General features: G+C 42.5%; 1 protein-coding gene across 1 annotated transcript in view; it reads right to left on the minus strand.

Moving 5' to 3' along the window:
• The window catches only part of LOC146856904 (G protein-activated inward rectifier potassium channel 4-like), a 336,214-nt gene that overhangs the window by 91,993 nt on the left and 219,210 nt on the right, over positions 1–25,011 (minus strand). Inside the window, exon 2 of the mRNA XM_085646777.1 lies at positions 5,499–5,775. Coding sequence (XP_085502903.1) covers positions 5,499–5,714 — 216 coding nt within the window. The 5' untranslated portion in view covers positions 5,715–5,775. The remainder of the gene's footprint in view (positions 1–5,498; positions 5,776–25,011) is intronic.

The raw sequence follows: 25,011 nt of genomic DNA on the forward strand, positions 1-25,011 counted from the left end.
TAAATGCCCATACCAGTGCCTAACTTTTTAGAAAAAGACAGTATGTTTAATCTCAGTTCAAATCTCAATAGTACTATACAATTCAGATCAAACTCTTAGGATTTGCTTTTGTACCACACAGACTCAAGGAACACCGTGGTTTTGTCCACACAAGTCTCAGTTTCTCTCGTCTCCAGGCACAGCTACGCCTGTTGCTGTTTGGCAGCCATCCGGGCTTTGCAGCAAGAGTGGGGGTGTGCCCTCACCCATACAAAGCAGTCTCCTTTGGGGCTTGTTTACAACAGCAGCAGCTGTGTGTAGGACAATCTCCATTCGCCCGGGTAGGTCATCCGCTATCGCACACGTTCTTGGTCGTAGTGCTGAGGCCTAGTCTACCACAGACACACCCACACAGTGCAGGAACCCTCCAAGCGTGTCAAAAAAGATCTAAAGTTGTCTTCTGGTGGAGCCATTGCAGCCACCAGGGAGCAAGGAAAAGTGGCCCAAATACGGTGCGTTAGCATTAATATTCTAGTGAAATCTGAAAATTGGAAGTTCTTTCCAGTGCAATATTTCAAATATCTTCTTCGTCACACAAATGTTCCCATAGAAGTCAAGGGTTTGTTAATGCTGACCTGGGCAATACAATCCTGCCCACCATGCTGATTCACCCACTACAGTCATGAAGATTTTAGGCAACTAGGAACCCTGCCGCATTATCTCCTTTTTTATCTCCATCTCCTCTCTATCTTCTGGACCCGTTACAAGTTGCAGAAAAAGACGATGCTCTACATCAGTGATACTCAAAGTACAGCCCGCCTGACCTTTACCCTGGGAAACAGCAGCACTGGGCTGCTGTTTACTTGACTCAGCACTACCATTAAACAAGCATTGGCATAGCCAATAGGTCTCGCCTTTGGGACCTTATAAGTGTTTAGCTAGAGATATTGACTTTGCCTCTGTCCTTAAGCTGTGCTGTACAGAAGTCTGCAGCATGCTGAAAAGTTATAATAAAGAAGTGTCGCAAGCATTTTTGTTACCTTATATATGAGCAAGAAATCATTATGTACAACTGAACAACCATGTTAAAAAAGTATTAACAATAAATAATATCTTGAGTTTTTTTTGTCCTTTCAATGCTAGCAACTTCTATCTGCCTCTCCCAATGGTTGCTTGTTATGGTACTTTTTTGTTATGGGGGGCATAAATAACAGGAGGGTGAAGGTTGGGAAAAAGTACCTGTATAACAGTCAGTGAGAGAGTCAGTCAGTTAGTCAGTCAGTCAGTGAGAGAGTCAGTTAGTGAGAAAGAGAGAGAGTGAGAGAGTCAGTCAGTCAGAGAGTCAGTGAGAGAGTCAGTCAGTCAGTCAGTGAGAGAGTGAGAGAGTCAGTCAGTCACTCAGTGAGAGAGAGTGACAGAGTCAGTCAGTCAGTTAGTCAGTGAGAGAGAGAGTGAGTCAGTCAATCAATGAGAGAGTCAGTCAGTCAGTCATTCAGTGTGAGAGTCAGTGAGTGAGAGAGAGAGAGTTAGTCAGTGAGAGAGTGAGAGAGTCAGTCAGTGAGAGAGAGAGTCAGTCAGTGAGAGAGAGTGAGTCAGTCAGTGAGAGAGAGAGTAAGAGAGTCAGTGAGTCAGTGAGTCAGTGAGAGTCAGTCAGTCAGTGAGAGAGTGAGAGAGTCAGTCAGTGAGAGAGAGATTGAGAGTCAGTCAGTCAGTGGGAGAGAGAGAGTGAGAGTTAGTCAGTCAGTGAGCGACAGAGAGTGAGAGAGTCAGTCAGTCAGTGAGAGAGTGAGAAAGTCAGTCAGTCAGTCAGTCAGTTAGTCAGTGAGAGTCAGTCAGTCAGTGAGAGAGAGAGTCAATCAGTGAGAGAGAGAGTGAGAGAGTCAGTCAGTCAGTGAGAGTGAGAGAGAGAGAGAGAGTCAGTCAGTGAGAGAGTCAGTCAATAAGTCAATCAGAGAGTCAATCAGTCAGTCAGTGAGAGAGTGTGAGAGAGTCAGTCAGTGAGAGAGAGAGAGAGTTAGTCAGTGAGAGAGTGAGAGAGTCAGTCAGTCAGTCAGTGAGAGAGTCAGTCAGTCAGTGAAAGAGAGAGTGAGAGAGTGAGTGAGAGAGTCAGTCAATCAGTGAGTCAGTCAGTCAGTGAGTCAGTCAGTCAGTGAGTCAGTCAGTCAGTGAGAGAGTCAGTCAGTGAGAGAATCAGTCAGTGACAGAGTCAGTCAGTGAGAGTGTCAGTCAGTCACTGAGAGACAGAGAGAGTCAGTCAGTCAGTCTGAGTCAGTGAGAGTCAGTCAGTTAGTCAGTCAGTTAGTCAGTCAGTCAGTCAGTGACTGACTATGATAACTGACTATGATAACGGAGTGGTGGGGGACCACGTGGCTTTTCAGTTATGGTTTCGCTACTTGTCTGTTGCATAAAACCTAATAAACAGATTTTTTTGACAAAATAGTAAAATAGGTTAAAGTTTGCTGCCTTATTTGCAGATTTTGAATTAAAATGTTTGGGGCTGAACAGGAACTGCAACCAGACTATGTTCATGCTCTCTCAGCAGGATGAAATATTACATACCACTCGTTTGGGTGGCAACGAGGTGCCACCAAATGTGAAGTGGCCTTGGAGTATGTGAGACACCATCAGGCAGTCCTGGTTTTTACGCCACCAATGCTTTGCATGCTGGGATCTTTGATCCCATACTTGAAAGATTCAGCGTGCCATTGTTAGCTCCAAGGGCAGGACAGGCTGCAAGGATGACCCACGAACTGGGACCAGTTAGCACCTCGGCATCCCTAGTCTTAATTTGAACAGCAATTAAATAAACACTTCTGGTCCTGCTTTTGCAATATACCTAATTTTTGATGGAGGGAATAGGGCTCCATCTACTGCGAAACGGTGACATGCCGCGGTCAGGCGTGTGATTAATGCATTTGGTCTGGATTCAGGCGTCTGGCGTGCAAGCTCCATCGCAGCCGAGTGACGTCAGCTGACCTAGCTTGCACGGTAGAAGCTTGGAGACTAGGAGGGCCAAACGTGCCCTTACACAAAGTGTGCATGCTCCCTTTCATTCGCAGGGGGGCTGCCATCTCTGCCAACGCGGTAACCATCCCTGGCACATTTCAAACAGCACTTTTACCGGCGATGCTAACAACGTATGGATAACTGGGGCGCTTCTACCCTCCTCCCGTTTGATTGGCAGTGGAAGCATCAACGCCTGAGTTAGCAGCCGTTTGGAGATTCGAGCATAAAGTAACACATTTGGTTTGTGAGCGGGGCACAGACCTGACTTACAACATGCACCTACCCCAAAAAATGACAGCTATGTATAAACAGCGTTTTAAAAACAAAGAACGTGGTTCACATGTGGAATCCTTGAGTAATAAGGCTATCACGATTTTTATTTTACACACTACAATACAAAACGTAAACTTTATTATAGGGTGTCTAAAGCTGTGGGCGCTCTCATTCGTGGGAGCAACATAGGGCTGGGGCAGAGTGACTAACGTATTTGGAGACATATTTGGATAAAAATGTGTTTAAACTTTATTTCCCCAAGGAATTCCGCCTGCTTTCTCTAGAATCAATCGTTGCTGGAGACATGAATAAGAATTATCAGGAAACATGCAGCCGCAAAAGTGAACGCGACCGCCATCTGTTTCGAATTAACGCGACCGTGAGACAGGCAAATGTAAACAAGTGCGGGCGCCATAATTGGAAACAGATGGCACAGCTGCTCGCTCCCGCAAGGTGGATGCTGTACATGCATGAGTACTCATTGGAAACAGTGCAGTACATGCACGAGTTTTCCAAAAAGTGCAGACCACTTCCAAGAGGTCATCTCCTAAGCAGCGCTTGCACTCTGCGCTAGGCTCAACCTAAAAAATGTTAAATAAACAGCAAGCACTTATTTAAAGGGTAATTGCAGTTAAGTAAAGGAAGAAATGCAGCCCGTAACTTTAGGGACACCTTCGTGTTTAAAGACCGCAAACAAGTAACAATATGACACGCTTTTTGAGTTTTGAAAAGACTATTTCATTAACCTATAGAATAATTTCACCTTAGTAAATTAGATTATAGCAGTGCTTTCAGAAGCACTTTTTTAAAGTGATAGTTTTCAAATTTGAATTTAGAAACACTCATACCCCCCCCACCCTGACTGACAACAATGCCATTAGTGATTAAATCCAAACACAAGAGAAGGTTTTGTACAGCATGCATCCTGAAGTCATGTATTTCGAGGTCCTCTTATATATAATATTGAAGAAAAAGAGGGAAATTGAAATAAAACAATGCCCAAGATCACACACTTTGGTCAAGTGGGGAAGCCGGGATTCATCCTAATTTTTCTGGTTCCGCATTGGGCAATTCAGTGCAGCAACTAGATATACATGCTATGCTTCCCCTCCACCCACTTTACGCCTCCTGCCTGCCGCTGGCATCAATGAGGCCCTCGGTCACACCAAAGACCAAACCTTTCGGCCCCCAGGAAAATGTTTACGAGAACCCATGCTCTACAGCTATGGAGTCATTAGGTTCACGACTCAGAAATCAGTTGTGAACTCTACTTTTTAATAAAATATTTTTTACTGAATGCACTATTATATTGTTAATTGGATTGTATGAATTCTCTGTGACGAGTTCTGGCATCCCTTGCATATTTTTTGCTGAATATAAATGTGTGGCAAGTAAATAAATCAACTTCTATTGGAAATTGCACACCTGTGTTCTCTACTACCAATTTAATCCAAGCGTTGTTCATAATTACAGATGCTGTGGCGGCGTGCACCGAGGTATCACCCGCTAAACCTGGGTGTATGAATAATATAGCACTGATGCACTTGCCAGACTGGCAAACGTTCCTCGCAGTGCACTGCCTTAAATCCAAAAGGAAAAAGTTTTACTCCAAATTCAACAAAGGTTGCTCCAACATGTTATTTTATTTCACGACATTGGTTGTGGTACTTTCATTAATTCATGAAGTGTATTCCTCTTGTATATCAATCCATAATGAAAATGCTTAAGAAACACCAAACGTGTGTTTGTTTATCCCCAATGCATTTCGGACAATCTCCTGCCCTTCGTCAGGGGGTTTCCTCTTGTGGCGTCTAAGAAGAGTTCCCCGTGTTATTCCGAGAACGTACCACAACCTATGTCGTGAAATAAAATGACATGTTGGAGCAACCTTTGTTGAATTTGGAGTAAAGCTTTTTCCTTTTGGATTTAAGGCAGTGCACTGCAAGGGACATTTGCCAGTCTGGCAAGTGCAACGGTGCAAGTAAATAAATAGCATAAGCAATAGATTCTATGAAAATTCTGATGGGAATTTCTCTGGTGCCTAAATTGTACTTTTATGCTTCTTTTCTTTAAATAAAAAAAGTCAAAATATTTGACTTTTTTAAAGCATGGAAAGTAGCATGTATGATTTATTTATGTATATGGTGCCTGTAACATCCTTATTCAATGAGTTTGATCAGCAGTTCAAGAGTATGTAGGCAGCAGTAATAAATAGTGTGAGTGGGTGCTACTGTACTTGCCTTCTGCGGGAAGGTTCCATATCGGCTTGTATCTGTTGGCGGTCTGGGTAGGTATGCTAGCATGTGCTTGGCATTGGGGGTCTGTACGGGAGGGATGGAGTTCCGCCGCCCCCGTGCTTCCTCTAACTTCACCCGGTAGTCAGTGACGTGGTTGTGAAAGCACATTCCATTGTCCTGCTGCAGCTCATGGCTGCTGCTGGTGAGAGCCATAGCCATGGCGGAGCTGACTGCTGCCTGCTAGGACTATTCCAGAGCATGACACCCTCTCAGCCGTATCCTGCATCGAGAGAAAAGGGGACAGCATTACTTTAGGCATGTGAAATAATGAAGGAATTCTTCAGATCAATCCTATCACTGGGATTATGTTATTACATTACAATTATTAAAAAATCACAAAAACACAAATTATCATAGCAAAAAAACTGAACTCCTCCAGAATGCTGCTCATGACATCAAAGAATGTACTAAATTAGACAGATGAAATAATTGATGACATCATATGGAATTTTACATTGCGTAGAGTGGGGGAGATAAAGTACAAGTAGGAATACTCATCACACACTACTGACATTCAAATGCCCTTTACTGACACCCAAGTACTCACAGGTTCCCCACTCATGTCTCACATAGCAGTGAGGCCTTCATCCAGTGGCGGTTGCCCCTAGCTGTCTCCAAGGCATCGACCCACTACCTCGGTCTGCCATTATTGCTTGACGTGTTACAGCTTTTGCATATAAACAAACCATCCACAGATTGTTTGTTTGCATTCAAAAGCTGTAATAGCAGCTTACCGGCAGAAGAGGGCTCTACTAGCTACATTGTGCATGTGTTAGCCGGAGGCTGTTAAAGCTATTGGCTTTTCTAATGTATTTCAGCCAAGTTGTACATCAGCATGATGGCTGTTCAGCGTGACTAAAAGTTAGTGGCGTAGTGGCGAGTGGTGTAGCGTGTCATAGAGTGGAATGGCAAAGAGTGGAGTAATGTATTGTAGAGTTGAGTGGCATAAATTGTCGTGTATTGGAGTGGCATAGAGTGGAGTTGCGCAGAGTGGTGTACAATGGAGTGGCATAGAGTAGAGTGGACTGGTGTAGAGTGCATTGGCGTAGAGTGTTGCAGAGTATAGTGGAATAGAGTGCATCAAGAATAGAATTCAGTGGTGTACAATGCAGCATTGTAGAATGCAGTGGCATTAGTGTGTTACGTAGTAGAGTGAAGTGGCATAGAGTTGAGTGGTGCAGAGTAGAGTGGCATAGAGTACAGTAGTGTAGAGTCCAGTGGTGTAGAGTAGAGTAGAGTGGAGTGATGCAGAGCAGAGTGGCGTAGAGTGCATTGTCATAGAATGCAGGAGTGCAAGTAGAGTGACATAGAGTTCAGTGTCGTATAACGAAGTGTTGTAGAGTACACTGGTAAAGATTGGCATGGACTGCATTGGCGTAGGGTGTTGTTGAGCAGAGTGGCGTTGAGTGCAGTGGCCTTGAGTACAGTGGTGCAGAGTAGAATCCACTGGTGTAGAGTGCAGTAATGTAGAGTACAGTGCTGCAGACTGAAGCAGAGTGCAGTGGTGTGGAGTGCCATAGAATGTACTGGTGTAGAGTGCATTGGAGCAGAGAGTTACAGAGTATAGTGATGTAGAGTGTAGTGGCATAGAATTCAGCCACATACAATGCAGCGTTGTAGAATGCAATGGCATAGATTAGAGTGGTGCATAGTAGAGTGGAGTGGTGCAGAGTAGAGTAGAAGAGAGTGCAATGGAGTATAATGCAGTGGCATAGAGAGAAGTGATGTGGAGTGCAGTGGCATAGAGAGGAGTGATGTGGAGTGCAGTGGAATAGTGTGCAATGATGTATAGTCGTGTAGAGTGCAGTAGTGCAGAGTAGAGTTGTGTAGAGTTCAGTGGCGGACAACGCAGTGTTGCAGAGTAGAGTGTCACAGAATGCAGTGGTGTAGAGTGGCATAAAGAGAGTGGCATAGAGAACAGTGGTGCAGAGTAGAGTGCAGTGGCATAGAGTGCAGTGATATAGAGTACAGTTGTGTAGAGTGCAGTGGTTTAGAGTGGAGTGGTGCAGAGTGGCATAGAGTGCAGGGACATAAAGTAGATTGTTTTGGAGTAGAGTGAAGAGGGGTAGACTGGAGTGGTGGGAGTGGTGCAGGGTAGAGTGCAGTGACGTAGACTAGAGTGGCCTAGAGTAAAGTGGTGTAGATTATATTGGCGTAGAGTGCAGTGGTGCAGAATAGATCAGAGTGGTGTACAGTGGATTGGCATAGCGTGAAGGGGCATAAAGTTGAGTGTTACAAAGTAAAATGCATTGGCATAGAGTGCACTGACGTAGAGTACATTGTTGCCGAGTAGAGTGGAGTAAAGTGGCATAGAGTGGAGATGTGCAGAGTAGATTGGAGTGGCCTAGACTGGGGTCGTGTAGAGTACAGTGGCAAATATTTGTATTTTATTTTTTTATTTTATTTTTAGTGCAATGGTGTAGAGCAGGGTGACGTAGAGTGCATTAGACATAGAGTAGAGTGGTAAATGGTAGAGTAGAGTGGCATAGAGTGAAGTGGCATAGATAGAGTGGAGAGGTGCAGAGTGGAGTGCTGCAGAGGTGCAGAGTGGTGCAGAGTAGAGTGGAGTGGTATAGAGTGAAGTATCCATGGTGTGAGCATACAGCCATTACAGACAACACATTTTCAATTAAAATGACCATTACATTTACACAGACATGTAGTTTTACTTATAAATCTATAGAGCGCACAAACAATAATGTGTAGAAATGGCATCACCTAGTGTAATGATTTATTTTGATTATATTATAGCATTTGTTTCCACCACACTTTAGAATTAACAAAAAATATGCTTTGTGTTCCTAATTCTGATATATTCTGAAATATGTGCACGATTCATTTAAACATTGTGTACTAGAACAAAACCCTCTCCTATCCCCAGTATCAAGCAATATTGTCACATAAATCCTCTCAAGTCGAAAAAGAAAAGTAAAAAGCCTGATATTTGATCCTGGTCTTTGAATGCACAGCAAATATGACAAGATAAGAACAAGATTTACAGGCTTATTACCAGAAAAGAGCATTCATGGAAGAATACAAGGGGAGTTGGTGTGAAAAGGCTTGGCTCCTTGGAAGGGACAAACTCATTCTGAACAGCCTAAAACAAATACAGCCAGCAAATAGTAAGCCAGATATTGTGAATTACAAACCACAAAGCCACTGGTAAGCAATTCTCAGGGAAGATTTCTGAAAGTTCCCCAAGATGTCTTTATGAAACCAGACACCTCTGCTGTTTTGTAGGCTTTGAATTAAAAAGGTCTACCTCAGTACCTTCAACCCGATTCTGGCTTCTGATTAGGTGGAAGCTTCTGTGTATGCCTTTGGTATTTCTGCAGATGGATGGGGGAGCTGGAAATTGTGGGCCTGCCCAAGGTAAGTTTTGTGTTTAGCAGCCTGAGTGTGGCCCCACGACTTCCAAATTCCACCAGCCACCACTGCCTTCATCTCACCTCCTAGCAGAAATGTACCCTACTTACACCATTGTACTGATTCCTTGTTACACATTCATCCTACTTATATTACTTATGAGCCATACTAACTTGTGCAGTTTATCCACCTATTACCACTCATTGTCATCCAATAACCTTTAAAATTAATCGAGGCAGAATGCAGCACACATGGAAAGACTAAAAAGGATATATTTCTTGTGGCATCTCCCTAATGCCACTTATGAGGTGGCATTACAATTTGACGCATTCCCTGGTTTACATTTCCTCGTAAATATAGGAATGCTTCATATTACATGGGTGTTGCGGGGCAACACCGACAGCAACACCCATGGAACGCCCCTTTCACGCAGTGTTCCTGGTGAAAGGGACTCATATTTCTAAGGCCATGAAAAGCCACGCAAAATGGCTTTGCTTGGCCCTGCAAATATGCTGCAGCACACTGCGCCACCTGAGCATCAATAAGTGACGCTCCGGCGGTGCAAAAGTGCCGCTTGGGGCCTCATAAACGAGGCTCTGTGTTTTTCCTATAATTGCCCTACAACTCACACCGGATCATGGTCTCTTCCATAAACATGTCTGTAGCTTATAGGGGTGTCGTCCACACTCTGGCATAGGTGCCTGGACGCGAGAGAGGGGGACAGTTTTCCCTTACATCGGCTGCAGTTAGATTAGCAGTCTCTAGCTTTAAATGTTTTAACCTCAGAGCCTCACACTTTTAACCCTTGGGGTGAGGAGAGAAAGGTGGGAGATTAGGGACAAGAGCATAGAGGATAAAGAAGAAACTGAAAAGAAATAGGAAAGTACTGAACCAAAATGAAAGGATAAAAGAATGAAAGGAGAGGAAAAAGTGACAGAAAGGGAGAAGGAGGTTAGGACGGTTAGATGGGATAAGGAAGATGAAGAGAAATGGACCAGGAAGAAGAACTCCAGGACAAGAACAGGAGGAAGGAGATGGAAGATAGAGAGGCAAAGACAAGTTATTAATGTGAGGGAAAGGGAGGAAGGAGATAGAAAGAAATGGTATATTAAGGATTTGAGAAGAGAAGGGTGGAACACAGATGGATGAGATAGGATACAGAAGTGTCAGAGAGAGGAAAGAGGAAGAGAATGAGAGAAGGCTTTAATGGGAGCGAGAAGAGAAAAAATAAAGCAAGGGAGGAGGATGATCAGGATAAGTGAGCTGTCAAAGTGAGAAATATGGAGGCGAGAGGACAGGGTTTGGAGGGAGGTAAGTTCAACAGGTATAGTGGCACCCAGCCTGTACCTGTTGCACTTACCTCCCTCCAAACCCTCCAAGCAGTGTGAGGATCCCTTTGCACCTCAGTTTTGACTGTCTTTTATGACCAATCTAGCGTGCAGAGGGCCGATTATCCATTCTTGCACTGGAGCCGCCATCTGTCCACAAACAGATAAAGCCCTGCAGTTTACCCCTTCTATTTAGGTTCTACTCTAAATCTGTTTCCTTTGGCTTCCTTTGCACATCGGGGCTGTACTTGCACTTTGCTATACGTCTTTTCAAGATGTGTCCCTAGTTTGACCCATGCATCTTAAATTTGTCACTTATATATCATTTAGAAACTCACGTGTGTTGCAAGAGGAAAAAAGGAATGCGTACAGTGTTGTGCTATGTCAAGAGGTGTCATCAATTATGTTATGTCACCAACAATAAATGCGATGGGGCGGATTTACAAGCCCCATGCGCCACTTTTGTGCCGCCGTTGCGTCACTTTTGTGATGCAGCGGCGGCGCAAAGCAAGCGCCATCCTGCGCCAGATTTACAACGCGACGCATCTAGGGAGATGCGTCACGTTGTAAAGCCCTGCGCCACATTAAACCTGCGTCAGGTTTAATGTATGCAGGGTGGGCGTTACGTCAGAAAAAGCCTCGGAAAAGCGACGCAGTGAAATCTACAAGATTTCACGCAGTCACTTTTCCGACGCTGGTGCGTCAAATCCTTACGCCTGCTTCAAGCAGGCGTAAGGCGTGACGCACCATGTTAGTGATAGGGTAGGTTGGAACAGTGCTGGAGTTGCGTCGCGCTTGCGACACAACTTCAGCACTGCGCCAACCTTACGCCGGCAGATGCGTCACACATCTGCTTGTCCTTGCGCCACGATGCACCGCATTGTAAATGCGGCGCATCTGCGGTGGCGCAAGCGCAAACTTGCGTGACGCATCCCTGCTGATTTGCAGGGATGCGCCAGGGAACATAAATCTGGCCCGATGGCTTTAGAAATGTCATGAATTTGATGTGTCACAGTTTTGAGGTCTTGCATTGACTCCTAATCAATAAATACCCTCACCTCAGCAGCTTTTCTGACTAAATATCCTTGATTGTCTACTGACATAGGCGGGACTTCTCATAAGAAGGTGAGAGAGGGGCTCGGTTAGAAGCCTTTCTATCCTCCATTTTCTGGTTCTTCCTGCCTTGATGTGCAGTCGACAAAATGTTTTTCTTTGACTTTGATGATTTTGTATTGCAACACAATTACAAGTTCTATGTAGAAATCGAGTTTTTTTCTGCTGAGGTAGCAACAGTGGGAAACAAACTTTGTTTTGCACTGTTATGTCATTAAAGCAATCCAGGATGCGCTGACAGGCTCTCAGGCAGCCTGTGAGCAGAGCACTGGCTCGCAGCTCATTCGAGAGCAGGGAGCACAGCTTTAGTTGGGGAAGGAGAGGGACGGCAAAGAGAGTGGTAGGGGTGGTTGGCAGGAGACAAGGCATTTATTTTTATCTTTGGGAGATGGAGTCTTATTAGGAATGGTATGTCGCTGCACCTCAGATCCACAACTAATCTTCTCTCCTTTAGGAAGGCCTTAAAAACCTGGCTTTTCTCTGTCTGATCTTTATATTTGTTTCCCTCATGGCCTCCTCATGACTTCACATAGCGCCAGGACACCCTTGGGTAACAGCGCGCTCTACAAATAAAAATAACATAACATAACATGTATGGCTTCCCTATTAATCCTCTGCCAACACACAGATGATTAACCCCTTCAGTGCCCGCCCCTTTCCCCGCCCTGTGCCGGCCGTTGAATTAGCGGGCGGGGTCTATGACGAGCTGGACTCGTCATGGGCACAGCGCCACCGCGGCCCAAGACGAGTCCAGCTCGTCATGGGCACTGAAGGGGTTAAAGCAGGGGCAGATCATTTCGGGCGGACATACGTAACATAAAATTATAGATGCGTAAAAAGGGAATAATGGTGATGTTTTTCACTGCCAGAATCGGAGTGACATCATAGACAAAGCGAGTTTTGATTTTGCCTGTCTATTTGATGTCACACAGAACCCCATGGTGAATAACATCCCCCGTTACTCACTGTGACCCACTGATGATTCTAATATGAAATTCATGGGCGCCTCCAATCTCTGTATAAAAGGGCAGTTTCTAATATCCTTGCTACAGTCAATTTTTGATGTTTCTATTCACATGTAATGCCAAAATGACATAGCAGCTCAACTGTTATAAGTTGTAACTATTCAGTTGTTACACCATAATGCCTCTTACCAGCAGCCAAGGGGAAAGGCAGGTCACAGAGCATAAATTCAGCAGCGCGTTTCCTTCTTCTAATATCTTTCTCTATAATGATCAAATATCAACACAAAGGAGGAATGTGGGCAACATGTTAATTTCTTTTGCACCGTAGAATTCCTTACAGAAAATAATGTCCGCATGTTCTGAGCCACAGCCTTTATTTTTTAAATGAGATTTACAGTGAACCTATTCTACTACATTTGAATATGTCTGCATGACTTCCCTACATGGATTGTTGATGAGCCCAATGGCGAGCCGTCTGGGCATAAAGGCGCATTTCCTCTTTGGCTGTTGGGAAATATTAGGTCATCATTAATAATCATTATCACTAAACTGGTTGACACTTGACAAGACTGGACACTCAAATTGCACTATTATAAGAAATGACTCAACATATTGTTCAATTATCCTAAAAAAAATGCTGACTTACACCGCCCAATAATCCAAGGATCAGGAATGTCAATGCTAAGCAAGGTTTGAATTGCACTTTACCAAATAGCTCACGAGTTCCAGGGGCAGATGCTAATCATGAGTCAGGGCAGACACAGGACGTGGTTATTGAATATGAATATCAACATCTTTGAACTTCCATCCTTCATACTCCTAATGATACTGATGGTCCACACAATGATGACGCCAGTTCAGCTCCTGATAATAACACAGCCACAGGAACAGCGGGATGCGAAGAGGTAGCTGAGCCTGAGGCCAGGGGGAACCCACCCCAAAGATTTCAGCACCATTTGGAATTAACCCCTCTGCATGGCCAAGAAGACCATTATTCGGGTGGCCCAGGACTGTCTAGAGGAGGGGCAGCTTTATTTTTCAAAGGGACAAAACTAAATGAATGCAATAAAGCAGGAACCAGCTTTCTACCACAGCTCAAACCACGCTATGCCTTACCAGTGCGGTCAGAACCACGGATGCGTCTTTACAATGCATTCCTTTATCATGCAAGTCGTTCAAATAACTTGCAGTAAGGAAAGTGTTGTTGGATTGATGTTGGACTTTAAGTCGAGCACTTTCCCTAATGTTGCACAGGCTAGAGTTGGAATAGTAAATTATACTATTACAACTCCAGTGCTTTCCCTAAGGCAAGTTGATAAAAATGACTTGTGTTGTAACAGATTCACTGTAAAGATGGATTCGTTGTTCAGACCACATCATTAAGGCAGGTGGGATTAACGCCTGCGTGGTTACGACATACAACCCAATAAAGCTGGTAGGTCCTCCAAACAAGCAGTGACCAGTGACCTTGGTGCCGAGCTTTCTCCGAGCATTGTTTAAATTTCCAGAGCAGAGTGTGTGTCACCTCTGCCTCAGCACTTAGCACAGGGCCAGCTGAAGGCACTGAGGATAATATGGACTCTACCAGACTCTCCAAGCTGATTGCTGCTCCAATCAGAGTAGTACGTTTAAATGGATCCAAGGGAGATTGCCTTAAAATATGCCCCAAATACTAAATCATGCAGTACAACCAAAATTGATTCAGTAAATAACTCGGCCATCCTATTAAACCCTCAACGTGATTTAAGATCTCTTGGGATATAGTAGAAGCAAGCAATGCTAAGACATTTGATTATAACTAATGCATAGGCTGCAACCACTATTAGGTAGGACTGGTGTAAGCAGTGAAATAATCCCACAAATTACTAACTTTCTTTAACCAAACTTTGGGGCATATGTACAAGCCCCTGGCGCCACCAGAGCGTCACTTTTTTTTACGCTCTAGCGGCGGTATGCCCTGCACCATATTAACAAAGTGGCATTAAACCACTTTTTGTGGCTTAACGCTGCTTTGTAAATATGCTACCCTTTCACACAGGTATCTGCATGAAAGGAGAATGCAATGGGTGTTGCTGTGGGTGTTCCACCTCAGCACCCATTACTTTTTACGCTGCCCCAGATTTACAAGATTTACAAGGAGGTGTAAATCTGTGGCAGTGCCAAAACCTAACACCATGCAAGAGCAGGCATTAGAATGGCGCACAAGAAGGAATACTTTTATTTATCCTCATTTTTGCTTTTTCTATATGTGCTGCAGAATGGAGAATGAAGAGTGTTTTAAAGGGACCACCAACCAGATGTAATTTTCATATCTTTTTTCAGTAAATTAATATCTCACCCAAGACAAAGGAACACACATTCCTCTTGCATCGAAACTGATAAATTATTTCATCAATTGTCTGAAAAATATTTCCAATTTCAACCATTTTCTTTATTTGAGAATATAACAATGTTGATTTTGAACATGTAATATCTAATGGTACACTGCCCCTCTTCCACAATTCTGGATGCTGCCACAGGTAAATGGCTTTATTTTGAGCATTTGTACCTATATTTAAAATCTTTGAATGGTGGATTTCTCCTGGATCAACATGCCCAGTTCATCGCTATCCCTCCCTCTGAGTCTTGTGCTGTTCTGGATTACACCTAGATATAAGCCTGGTTCGCTGATCAAATCTGAGAATGTATGATTACTCACAGGTTTGAAAATAATAATTTCCCACCACATATTGCTTTCTCCTAAATAAAAGTGCCTGGAATAGAAATGAAAAAGGTTCTATCTGTTTCATCCACAATAATTATTTTCTGAAGTGGGCTCAGGCCAATTTAGATAAAATTCTAAATTGGTCCAACAATTTTGAGGAGACCTCCATCTAGGTCAATGCTGGAAATTAAACCTTTAACCGAAGATGAAAGCCCGGAATATTGATCTTATGTTACAGTTTTTTTAAAGAAAATCTCCATGAATAAGTCAAAAAGTGAATACAAATTGGCAAAAAACAACTGCCTACCAGTATTAGAGTCAAACGGGTCTGTAGCCGGTCACCTATGCTTTTTTAACATATTTCTGGCTGACCTATTTTCTATAGCTGCCAGGGTAAATTGCTACCCTACTAAACTGTATAGTAAAGAAGGCACCAATCAAGGCATATGCTGAATATCTTATAATAATGGATACAACCCTTAATGGTCTGCAGTGATCCTTGGATCTCATTTCCCATTACTGTACAGAAAATGGGCTCAGGATTAATTTAACCAAAACCAACATCATGCATTTTGATAGGTCAACTGAAAGATTTAGCTTGGCGTTTCTAAGGTTGGAGTCTGAAGATCACCCTAAGATTACCTGGGTATTAACTTGTCCTCTAATTTATTATGATCACCATAATGGCTTCACTAAAAAACAAAACTCAAAAAACTTTTATTGGGTTTAAACATTCTATATCACAGTATAATTCAGCTGCCACCTAGTGGTTTTGAAGGGATTGTATTGTCAAGATTTCCCCTGTATTTCATTATTGTTCTATTATATCTAATAATGAAATTAATGCCAAACTAGAACATCTTGAGACATCTTTTCATAGGAGCATTTTTAGGATCAGAGTAACATATAAGCAAGCATATGCCTTAAATTCTGTTTAACGTCATTGGTAAATTGTGGGATGAGGCAGCTTTTCTTGATTGTTTTAACTTACATAAAGCCAGAGTCAATGGTTCTCTTTTAGTCCACCGACATCATGTAAGGAATTTGAAAGGAACCAGAAATACAGCCTTACTTCAATTTTCATCAACTAACTATGCAACTATTTAAGGTTCCTGGATCTATGCCTTTCACTTAAAACTAAATTTGGGAATGTATTGGCACCTACTTATTCCATCTTGACCCACAAAGTATTTAACTGTACAGATACACCAGAAAATCCAATGCCAGTATCTGTGGCGTCTCCTCCATTATACAGAGTTTGGGCTTACCATGGCTTTCAGTGTGGTAGCGTTAAAGAATGACGGCCACATTTGTGGGCCAGGACTGTGTGTTTTACTCATTTCTTATGCATCTGTATCACATTGTTTTGCATATAGAAAATATTATTTAAAACTCATGTATAGTGCAAACAATAGAGTCTACCAACCTTTTGTCACTACAACGTCATACTAACCAGAATTGTACTTGGGCCATGAGATTTATTAGATACTTGTCTCATACGTCTCATACTCTGCAATCCCGGATCAAAGACTGTAAATGACTTAACCTAAAAGAACTTATATGATCACTGGTGTAGCTACTTCTCTAAATTAGTTGCTCTTTGGTACAGATGATTCATTTTGTTTATAATTTTGTATTTCATCACTTGCGTTAAATTTAGTGCATAATGGGGATGCTCTTCAAAGAGGGATTCTGAATGACATCAGGTAGATGCAAGTGAAGCTTGAGCTATCTATAATGTTACTCAGAACCACAAGGTGAAAAACACAGCTGCAATTCACAGAGGCCCATCTTTAATTTTATCTTATGTATATCCCACCTAAATCATCTGTCCCTGCTTATAATTTCTACGCAGGGGCATTGGAGTAATGAGGAGGCAAAACACAAGATGGCCTCTCTTCTCTGCCTCAAATTAAATTTAAAAAAATATCTGGCCTCCTGCCACCTACCCACATCACCCTGCGTGCCCTCCAACTCTCTCGCCTCCAAATGCTATTATTATTATTATTATTATTATTATTATCATTATCATCTTCATCTTTCTTTTTTTCTTTTTTTATTATTATTATCATTATTATTATTCCTATTAATATTAATAACAGAACCAGAAGTCTGATATTCCACAGTGGGACAGACAGTGCTAAATGTAAGTGAAAGCTGCAGTGTCATCCTTTCCATGTCCTCTCCTTGTCCTGTACGTATCATCATCTTATGACACGGGGAACCTCTTAATCACTAAATCCTATTAACTTCCTATAAGAGTTAACATGTAAGGTTACCCTGCACTCATATTGACCCAGGGAAATGCGTAGGAGGCATTGAGCGGCATTCCCCTGAGATGCTCCCTGACATGGGACTGCTTAACAATGCTCATCTACATATATTACCGCAGGGCACTCCCTCATTGACTAACATTATGTAGCAGGACAGTGTTACCTTAATCTCCTGTTCCAGTTAAAGCACGCCTCTCAATTCATTTAAACACAACCCACTCAGCATTACCTCCTGTCAACAAAAAGCACTGGCAATGCCAATAGGTCTGGTTTATAAATGAAAATGCCTGTTCAGTCTTTGATGGGTGTGGACACTCAAATCTCATCATACGTACACTCTGTCACATACCCTTTCCCTCATGCATCCATTCGTCCACCCCTGACTAATTCTTACATTCATCAACATAAACAAGCACAATAAAACACCTACACAAGCTAACCCCCACACACAAAACAACAAATGCAAGCTACAAAAAGTAGAACAATCATGTTGCAACTTAAAGAATGCATGTGATTGCAATGTCAAATATATGTGGCCAATACCATTTCACGATGGTTGCCCGGTTTAGAGACACGCGGAATACTATGAACTGCAGATGAAATAAGTGACATGCAAGATGCCCATTAGCACTGTCTGGGGAGCAAATAGAGAAAATGGAAAACTAAAGTTCTTGCCAACCAACCTTGCCACTGGAGTACACACATTTTCAAGTACATGTGGTCATGTGATCAGACAAATGCAGTGACTCACTGGGCAGAGGACCTATTGTCTGAAGTGAACTGACCTATTACCTGATTATGTACGCTGTAACGAATCAAAGTAAAGGATAAATGACATACATACAGAATAATGGCAGGAGAGGGCTGACCCAAATCTCCTGCATGTGATATGTATATGGATGTGTGTGTGCTGGCAGGCCTTCCAAAGAGTTTCTAGCAAGAATTAATACAGATCAGATCTACCCTAGGGTTTGTCAAAGGGGGGTAATCAGCACCACAATGCTGGCCTATAAAAGTAGCCTGTGAGATTCAATTTAAGGAGATACATGTCTGCAGGTTTGAACAGGGTACATTATCAATCCACCCTCAGAGGCCTGATGGCTTTAATATACATTTGATAATAATTAAATCAGGACTACTGCTTTTGTTGTAACTTTGCATAAAACGGATTGCACATCTGGCATGTGAAATAACGTTTCCCAGTGAAACATTCAGGACAATCGCATTTGTTATTTCTCTTGTCATGATAGCCAACTCTGCCCTAATGAATTGAGCATACGTTTTTCCACCAGGTAGCCAATTAGGTTTACCATAATAAAATTACGAACATGTTCAAAATTACATTTGTCAAAACAGTATAAAGCCCTAATTTGAGAAGCTAAAAAGGTTTATAATAGTGCAAATCTTCTATCTTCACAGTTTGTTGGAGTGGGTCACCAGCACAAAACCCAGCTTACTATGGTAATCTGTGAGATTTCATACATTAAAAATACCTGTCTTTAAACTGTAACACAGTCTGATAACACTTCATAGTTAAAGGTCGATTGGCTTTAACAAACACAATGCATATGTCAGGCCTAGTGCCTTTGTCATAACTTTTCATAATAAACAGAACAAACCTATAGCAGTGAACATACATTATCCCAATGAAGCAAGCAGGCCTTCAACCTTTATTATTGGCTTGTAACCATAAGCATTCAAGGCCTACTGTATTGAGCATAAACTTACCCACAAGGTAGGGAAACATCCATTATAACGCAGTCATTACATCGCACTGCTTTTACAATGCAACTGTTTCAATGCAACTTCCTTTACATCGCATGCCATAACAACGCATGCCATTACAGCGCATGTTACTACAACGCATGCCATTACAACGCATACCATTACAACGCATGCCATTACAATGCATTATAAGGTAAGTAATGGAGATTTTTTTGTTTTAGGGTGGGTATGGGTTTTGGGGTAGATGGGAATAGTAATTTTTACCCCTACACTATCCAACACTTTCCCTACTGTTAAACTTAATGGAGTGGGAATAGTAATTTTTACCCCTACACTATCCAACACTTACCCTACTGTTGCCGTAAAAGTATTCTGCATTGTAATGGTATGCGTTGTAATGGATGTTTTAAAAAATGCATTGAAATGGCATGCGTTGTAAAATCATGCGATGAAATGGTAGTTGTGATGTAAAAACTGCATTGTAAAAGCATGCGTTGTAATTGTTTGTGTTGTAACGTCATATATTCCACAAGGTAACCATCAGGTAAACATGAATAAAATCGCAAAGTTATACAAATTCACAGTTGGCAAAATAAAATACTATTGCTCCTAAGAGCACCTAACAAGTGTTATCGCAGTGCAAACCTTCTATCCCATGGTTTGCCGGGTGGGAGCCCCACGACTAAAATGCTTGTCAGCTACAGTCATCTGTGAGTTTCGATTTAACAATATAACTTTTTGCAAGCTTCAATAAAGAGTAGATAACAATTCCACCTTTTATGCCTATTGACTATTACATATGCTTTTCACAATAAATACTCCAGGTCTACTGCCTGTACAATAACTTTTCCTAATAAACAGATATGGCCTGTGTCTTTGATCATTGGATTGCCACCATAACCAACTCAGTCCTGCTCTATCGAGCAACATCTTTCCCACAAGGGAAAACATGCAACAGAAAGGCTTTTTTTTCAGTGGAGGTGCAAATCTTCTGTCCATTCAAATATTGTACTCAAGAAAACCACCTGTGGACAGAACCTAAGCCCCCCTCTTTCAGTCGTACTTCTGAAAGCTCTTTTTCAGTTGGTCAAATAAGGGCTGGCGAACCCTGTGCTGTCAAGCTAGACCTTGAAAATAAAGAACATAAGACATCAACGTTTCAGTGCATACCTGAGTACAATAGCTTGACCCTTTACCCATGTCCTTTCGTTACACATCAAAATCCATCATTGCCAAGCTGCACATTATGGCACCCATCACCAGTCTGCAAATACCTACCAGACTTCAAGTCACTACTGAGGAAAGAGAACAGAGCGCTAATATGATCTTAACTGCTTATTACTAAGCCTGGGCGGAGTTCTGCAAGTGCAAAAAAATCTCCGCCGCGCTATGCTGAGCTCTGCAAGCGGCTGAGTGCATTAGATAAATGCTGTTCGCGATGATTTTCAGTACCAGATGCTTATTCGCACTGTGCAATCATCACAAACGACACCATGCACAGCGCAAGCGGGCGCTGCTTCCTTTCTGCCGCTGGAGTAGTTTTTTACTCATGTGGCAGCTTTCTCAACGCGAACAGACAGTTTCTCAACATGTGTGGTCGCAAGCATATGCGACCACTACGATGAGAAATTTGACCGCCCGCGTTGAGAAATCTCACCAGGAGGTTGATTTTCCACGCTCGCTATCGCCACCTTGATGTTGACGATAGCGAATGAGGAAAAATCACTCCGGGAGGTGGATTTTCCTCGCTCGCCAACTTGGCGTTAATGAATGCGAGAGAGGAAAAAAACTCTGTTACATGGAGCAGAACGGATTTTTTCTGAACTCCGTGAGCTCCACGTAATGCAGAGTGTGGAAAACTCTGCAAACTCGGCGAGCGCAGCGGAGTTCACCGCCCAGATTTACTCATTACCCTTTGCCATGGCAAAATCTCATACCGTGGCCACAGACACCCCACACTGGGTTAATCAAAGCAGGCTACTTGAAATTGTATAGTTTGCGTGTTTTTAATCTTGTATATATTTTAAAAGGCATTTGTTTTAAGTGTTTAGTCTCTTGTTCTAATTTGATCCTCTATGTACTGTGTACCTGTACTTGTTTTGTTTTGCTTTTATGACTTTTGTCGAATAAAGCTGTTTTGGGTAAAAAAGCAGGCATTAGTATGTTGAATGCTTATTACATGTACACAAAGCAATGGCACAACTAGCAACCTTCACAATTTTTGCTGTTATTATTTATATTAACAGCAGAAACAGTTCTGCTATGACACAGAATGATGTGATGAAGTTGCAGGGAGCTATTACGCAAATGACTTGAGTGCGCATGCGTGTTGTGTTGTAGATGGGTGGCAGTGGGAGCGGAGGCACCAGGAGGAGAGAAGGCTGCCAGCCTCCAGGGTTCCTGTATTACTGACTTCTTATCTCTAGCCTCTATATCGGAACAGGAATCAAAAAACTGCATTGTACTATAGCAAGACAAGACGCATTAACCTGTCAACCTCACTCTGCCTCTTCACCAGGCAACATCCTAGCTTTATCCGGTGTGTGACTTTAAGCCAGTGTGGGTTGTCCGGGAACCTGGTCTTGAATGGCATCTCTCTGGACAGGTTTATTCAGTGGGAGCTGCAACGACCGCAACGTAAACCTGATTTAGGGGGATATTTATAATAAAGTGGAGAAGCTTGTCATTAAGCTAAGACGGCTAACGACATGCTTCGTCGCTTTAGAAACGCAGGGCTGCACCATATTTACTAGAATATGGTGCAGCTCTGTGTTTCCCCCTGCGCTGGCGCTAACCTTAGCTGCCTAGCACCAACGCAGGCACCCTTAACAATCTTTAAATGCCGTTTTGTAACTTCTATCTGTGCTGTTTAATGCAGCACACATAGAAGTTGCAAAACAGCATTATTTTAAAATGATTGTTTTTGTGCAGGAAGGGCGGGCCTTACTGCACATAAACAATCATAGGCAATTTGCTGTTACAGCAAAACAAGGAGAAATAAAGCATTTCTCCTCGTCTTGCCTGTTTAAGAACAGGTTTTCCCTGTTCTTAATTTTGGCGCTGCCTCCTATTTACGCTGCCCTTTTAAATAGGAGGCAGCGTCAAAATCAATGGGTGTTGCGGAGGAACACCCACTGCAACACCCATTGCGCTCCCCTTTCACACTAAATACAGCGTGAAAGGGTGTCTTTTTCACAAGGCAGCATTAAGCCACTTTAGGTGGCTTAACCCTGCCTTGTAAATAAGGCAAGGTCCCTATCACCATCACAACGTCACTGAAAGTGACATTGTGGTGGCGATAGGGGCTTGTAAATATGCCCCTTAGTTTCAAATCCTTCTGTAGTACCTTTGTCTAGCAAACAAAAAATATTTTTGAATTCAAATTAAGCCTCCCTAGACTAATGTGGATTTAGGAGTAAATCCGCAGAGTGCAAGATATCACCAGTATCAACACTGAACTACTGCCTGAAATGGGGTATTAGCCCACTCCATGTCTAAATTACAAACTTCCGATGTAGTATTAATATCAGCATTAATGGGCACTACTTTGTAGACAAAACCAGTTATTGTATTCATTGCATAAGAAAGGTATAGAACTCCTCCGTGGTGTGCATCTTTTCCCAACTTGATCTGAGCAGCCATACCTGTGGTGTTACCAAAGAGGCAAATTGAGCAGTTTTTAATCTGACCATGTGGGGGCATGGCCAGCAACCACCCAAGATGGTAACATAGTGGTGGCACTTTGGAACCGGACTCCAACAAAACACTGTAGGTGAAATTAAATTGGACCGGTGTGTCCCTCGCGGATGTTGGTGATACACCAGAATCACCCCCAGTTACCCATGGGAACGGGATCTTCACAACAGATTTACACTATGCTTAGGCAATACCATTACCAGTTTACAATCCTCCCTTTGGGCCTGAAGTTGACTCTCATGTTCTCAAAGAGCTTGGCAGTGGTGGTGTTGCACTTGAGAAAGCCAAAAGATCTTTGTCTATCCCTACATAGGTGACTGATATTTTAGGTGGCATCTCAAGACTTAGTAATGAAGTTCTTCAATTAACCAGCAGACACCTGGTATTACAGATTAATATGCTGAAGTTGACAGATACTTCTGTGGAAAGTTTTCACTACTTGGGAGCACCCTTAGACACCCAGGCTGCAAATACTGTGTAACCTTCGGAGGAGAGTCTCATTTCTATCCAGTAGACACAATGCAATTTGTTACACACACTAAACCAACTGCTCGACTGCTTTCTCCTTTACTGAGTTCAGTGCATCATGAATCTTTCTAGTTCCAAACACCAGATGTTTTATGAAGACTTTGTGGCAGAGCCTAGAAGACCAGTGGAACTAGGTCCAGGAAGCTGGGAGAACAATTTTAAGCTAATGCAAGAAGCGATTCAGTCACTCCAATGGTGGTGTTGATCAGCCAATCTTTTCAAAGGATTTCTATCAATGAGAACATTCCAATGCAGACCATAGTGACAGATGCTGTCCTTCTATGGTGAAGCTCTCACATTTACTATCAGCAAATACAAGGGACATGGTCATAGAAGGAAGGATCATATCCTATCAACCTGGAGGACTTGAGAACTGTCCATATGTAAGTAATTCTCTCCATCAATTAGATCGAAAAAACCTCCTCATTCAGGCAGACAAAACGGGCTAAAAGTTTTATTCAAACAAGCAGGGGGTAACCTGTTCAAAACCCCTTTCTCTTGAAGCTCAAACCATTTAGAAATGGCAGGACACAAACAACAAAATATGCTCATGCTTTGCTTTGAACTATTACTAACGAGGCTCTTTGGAAAGTGGGGTCAGGGAAATACATCCACACTTTTTCCCCATTTTAGTAATACCAACAGTGCTCATCAAACAATCCCAATGTAAGGTGAAGGTTCTGCTAATAGACCAGGAATGGCCACATCAGTGGTGGTTAATGGCACTCGCACACCTGTCCACGAGACCACATAGGAGGCTACTGTGCACACCAGATCTCTTGTACAAGTTTCGGGGGCAGATACACCATTCCAACCTACTATCATTGAGCTTAGCGGTCTCGCTCCCGAAATCTTACAATATGGTCATCTAAATATTCCTCATGACTTAATGGAGATTGTAAATTAGGCAACATTCCCTTCAACTAGGACATCATATTCTTTCAAGTGGAAGAGTTTCTGCATTTGGTGTATACAAGATAACTGCAATCCATCAAGATGCAGTGGTTGCATAACTTCTGTATCTTGCAAGGTCTGGACTTTCTTTTATGTCAATAAAAGTACACCTTGCAGCAATCACTGCAAATAGGAAATCTCCTACACAAAACTCTTTTCTTAGAATGCCAACAGTGAAAGATTTCTCGGAGGGTATTAAGATGGTCTTTGATCCCACTAGAATCCCTATTCCACCTTAGAAATTGAACATTGTTCTTTCAAAATTATAGGGCTCACCTTTTGAACTGATACACAAAGCTACTCTGCAACATTTAACATGGATGGCTGCCTTCTTGGTGATGACCATTTCTGTTCTCAGAGTAAGTGAGATGGGTGATGGTCTCTTTCTAAATTTGTAGGATTAGATTTGAGCTTTTACTTATGAGGCTGGAAATAGTCTCTTTGCAGGAAACATACCCAACTAGAAAAGAGTCTAGTAAATTGGGTGCATAGGTTTATGAGTTAATTTGTGCTTCTGGATACAATAAACCAATCAGAGTGGTGGATACCTCAGCGGAATGCAATGTTTGGACTTGTTAGAAAGCTCAAAGAGATAGACTGGGGATCGGGTGATAGATAGTCTTAAGAGTAAGGACATCCCTTTTACACTATGAAATATTTATGGCACTAATAAGGATGACCCTTCTCCACTTCAGCAACTGCTTGTTTGGGTAGCATCTGGGGACAATCCATTCGTTTTATGTGAGGACTTTAATGTTACTGTTTGCCCACATATTGATGTGCCATATATGGGTCATGGTGATC

This window comes from Triturus cristatus, chromosome 3_2 (assembly GCF_964204655.1).
Source record: "Triturus cristatus chromosome 3_2, aTriCri1.1, whole genome shotgun sequence".
Lineage (NCBI taxonomy): Eukaryota > Metazoa > Chordata > Amphibia > Caudata > Salamandridae > Triturus > Triturus cristatus.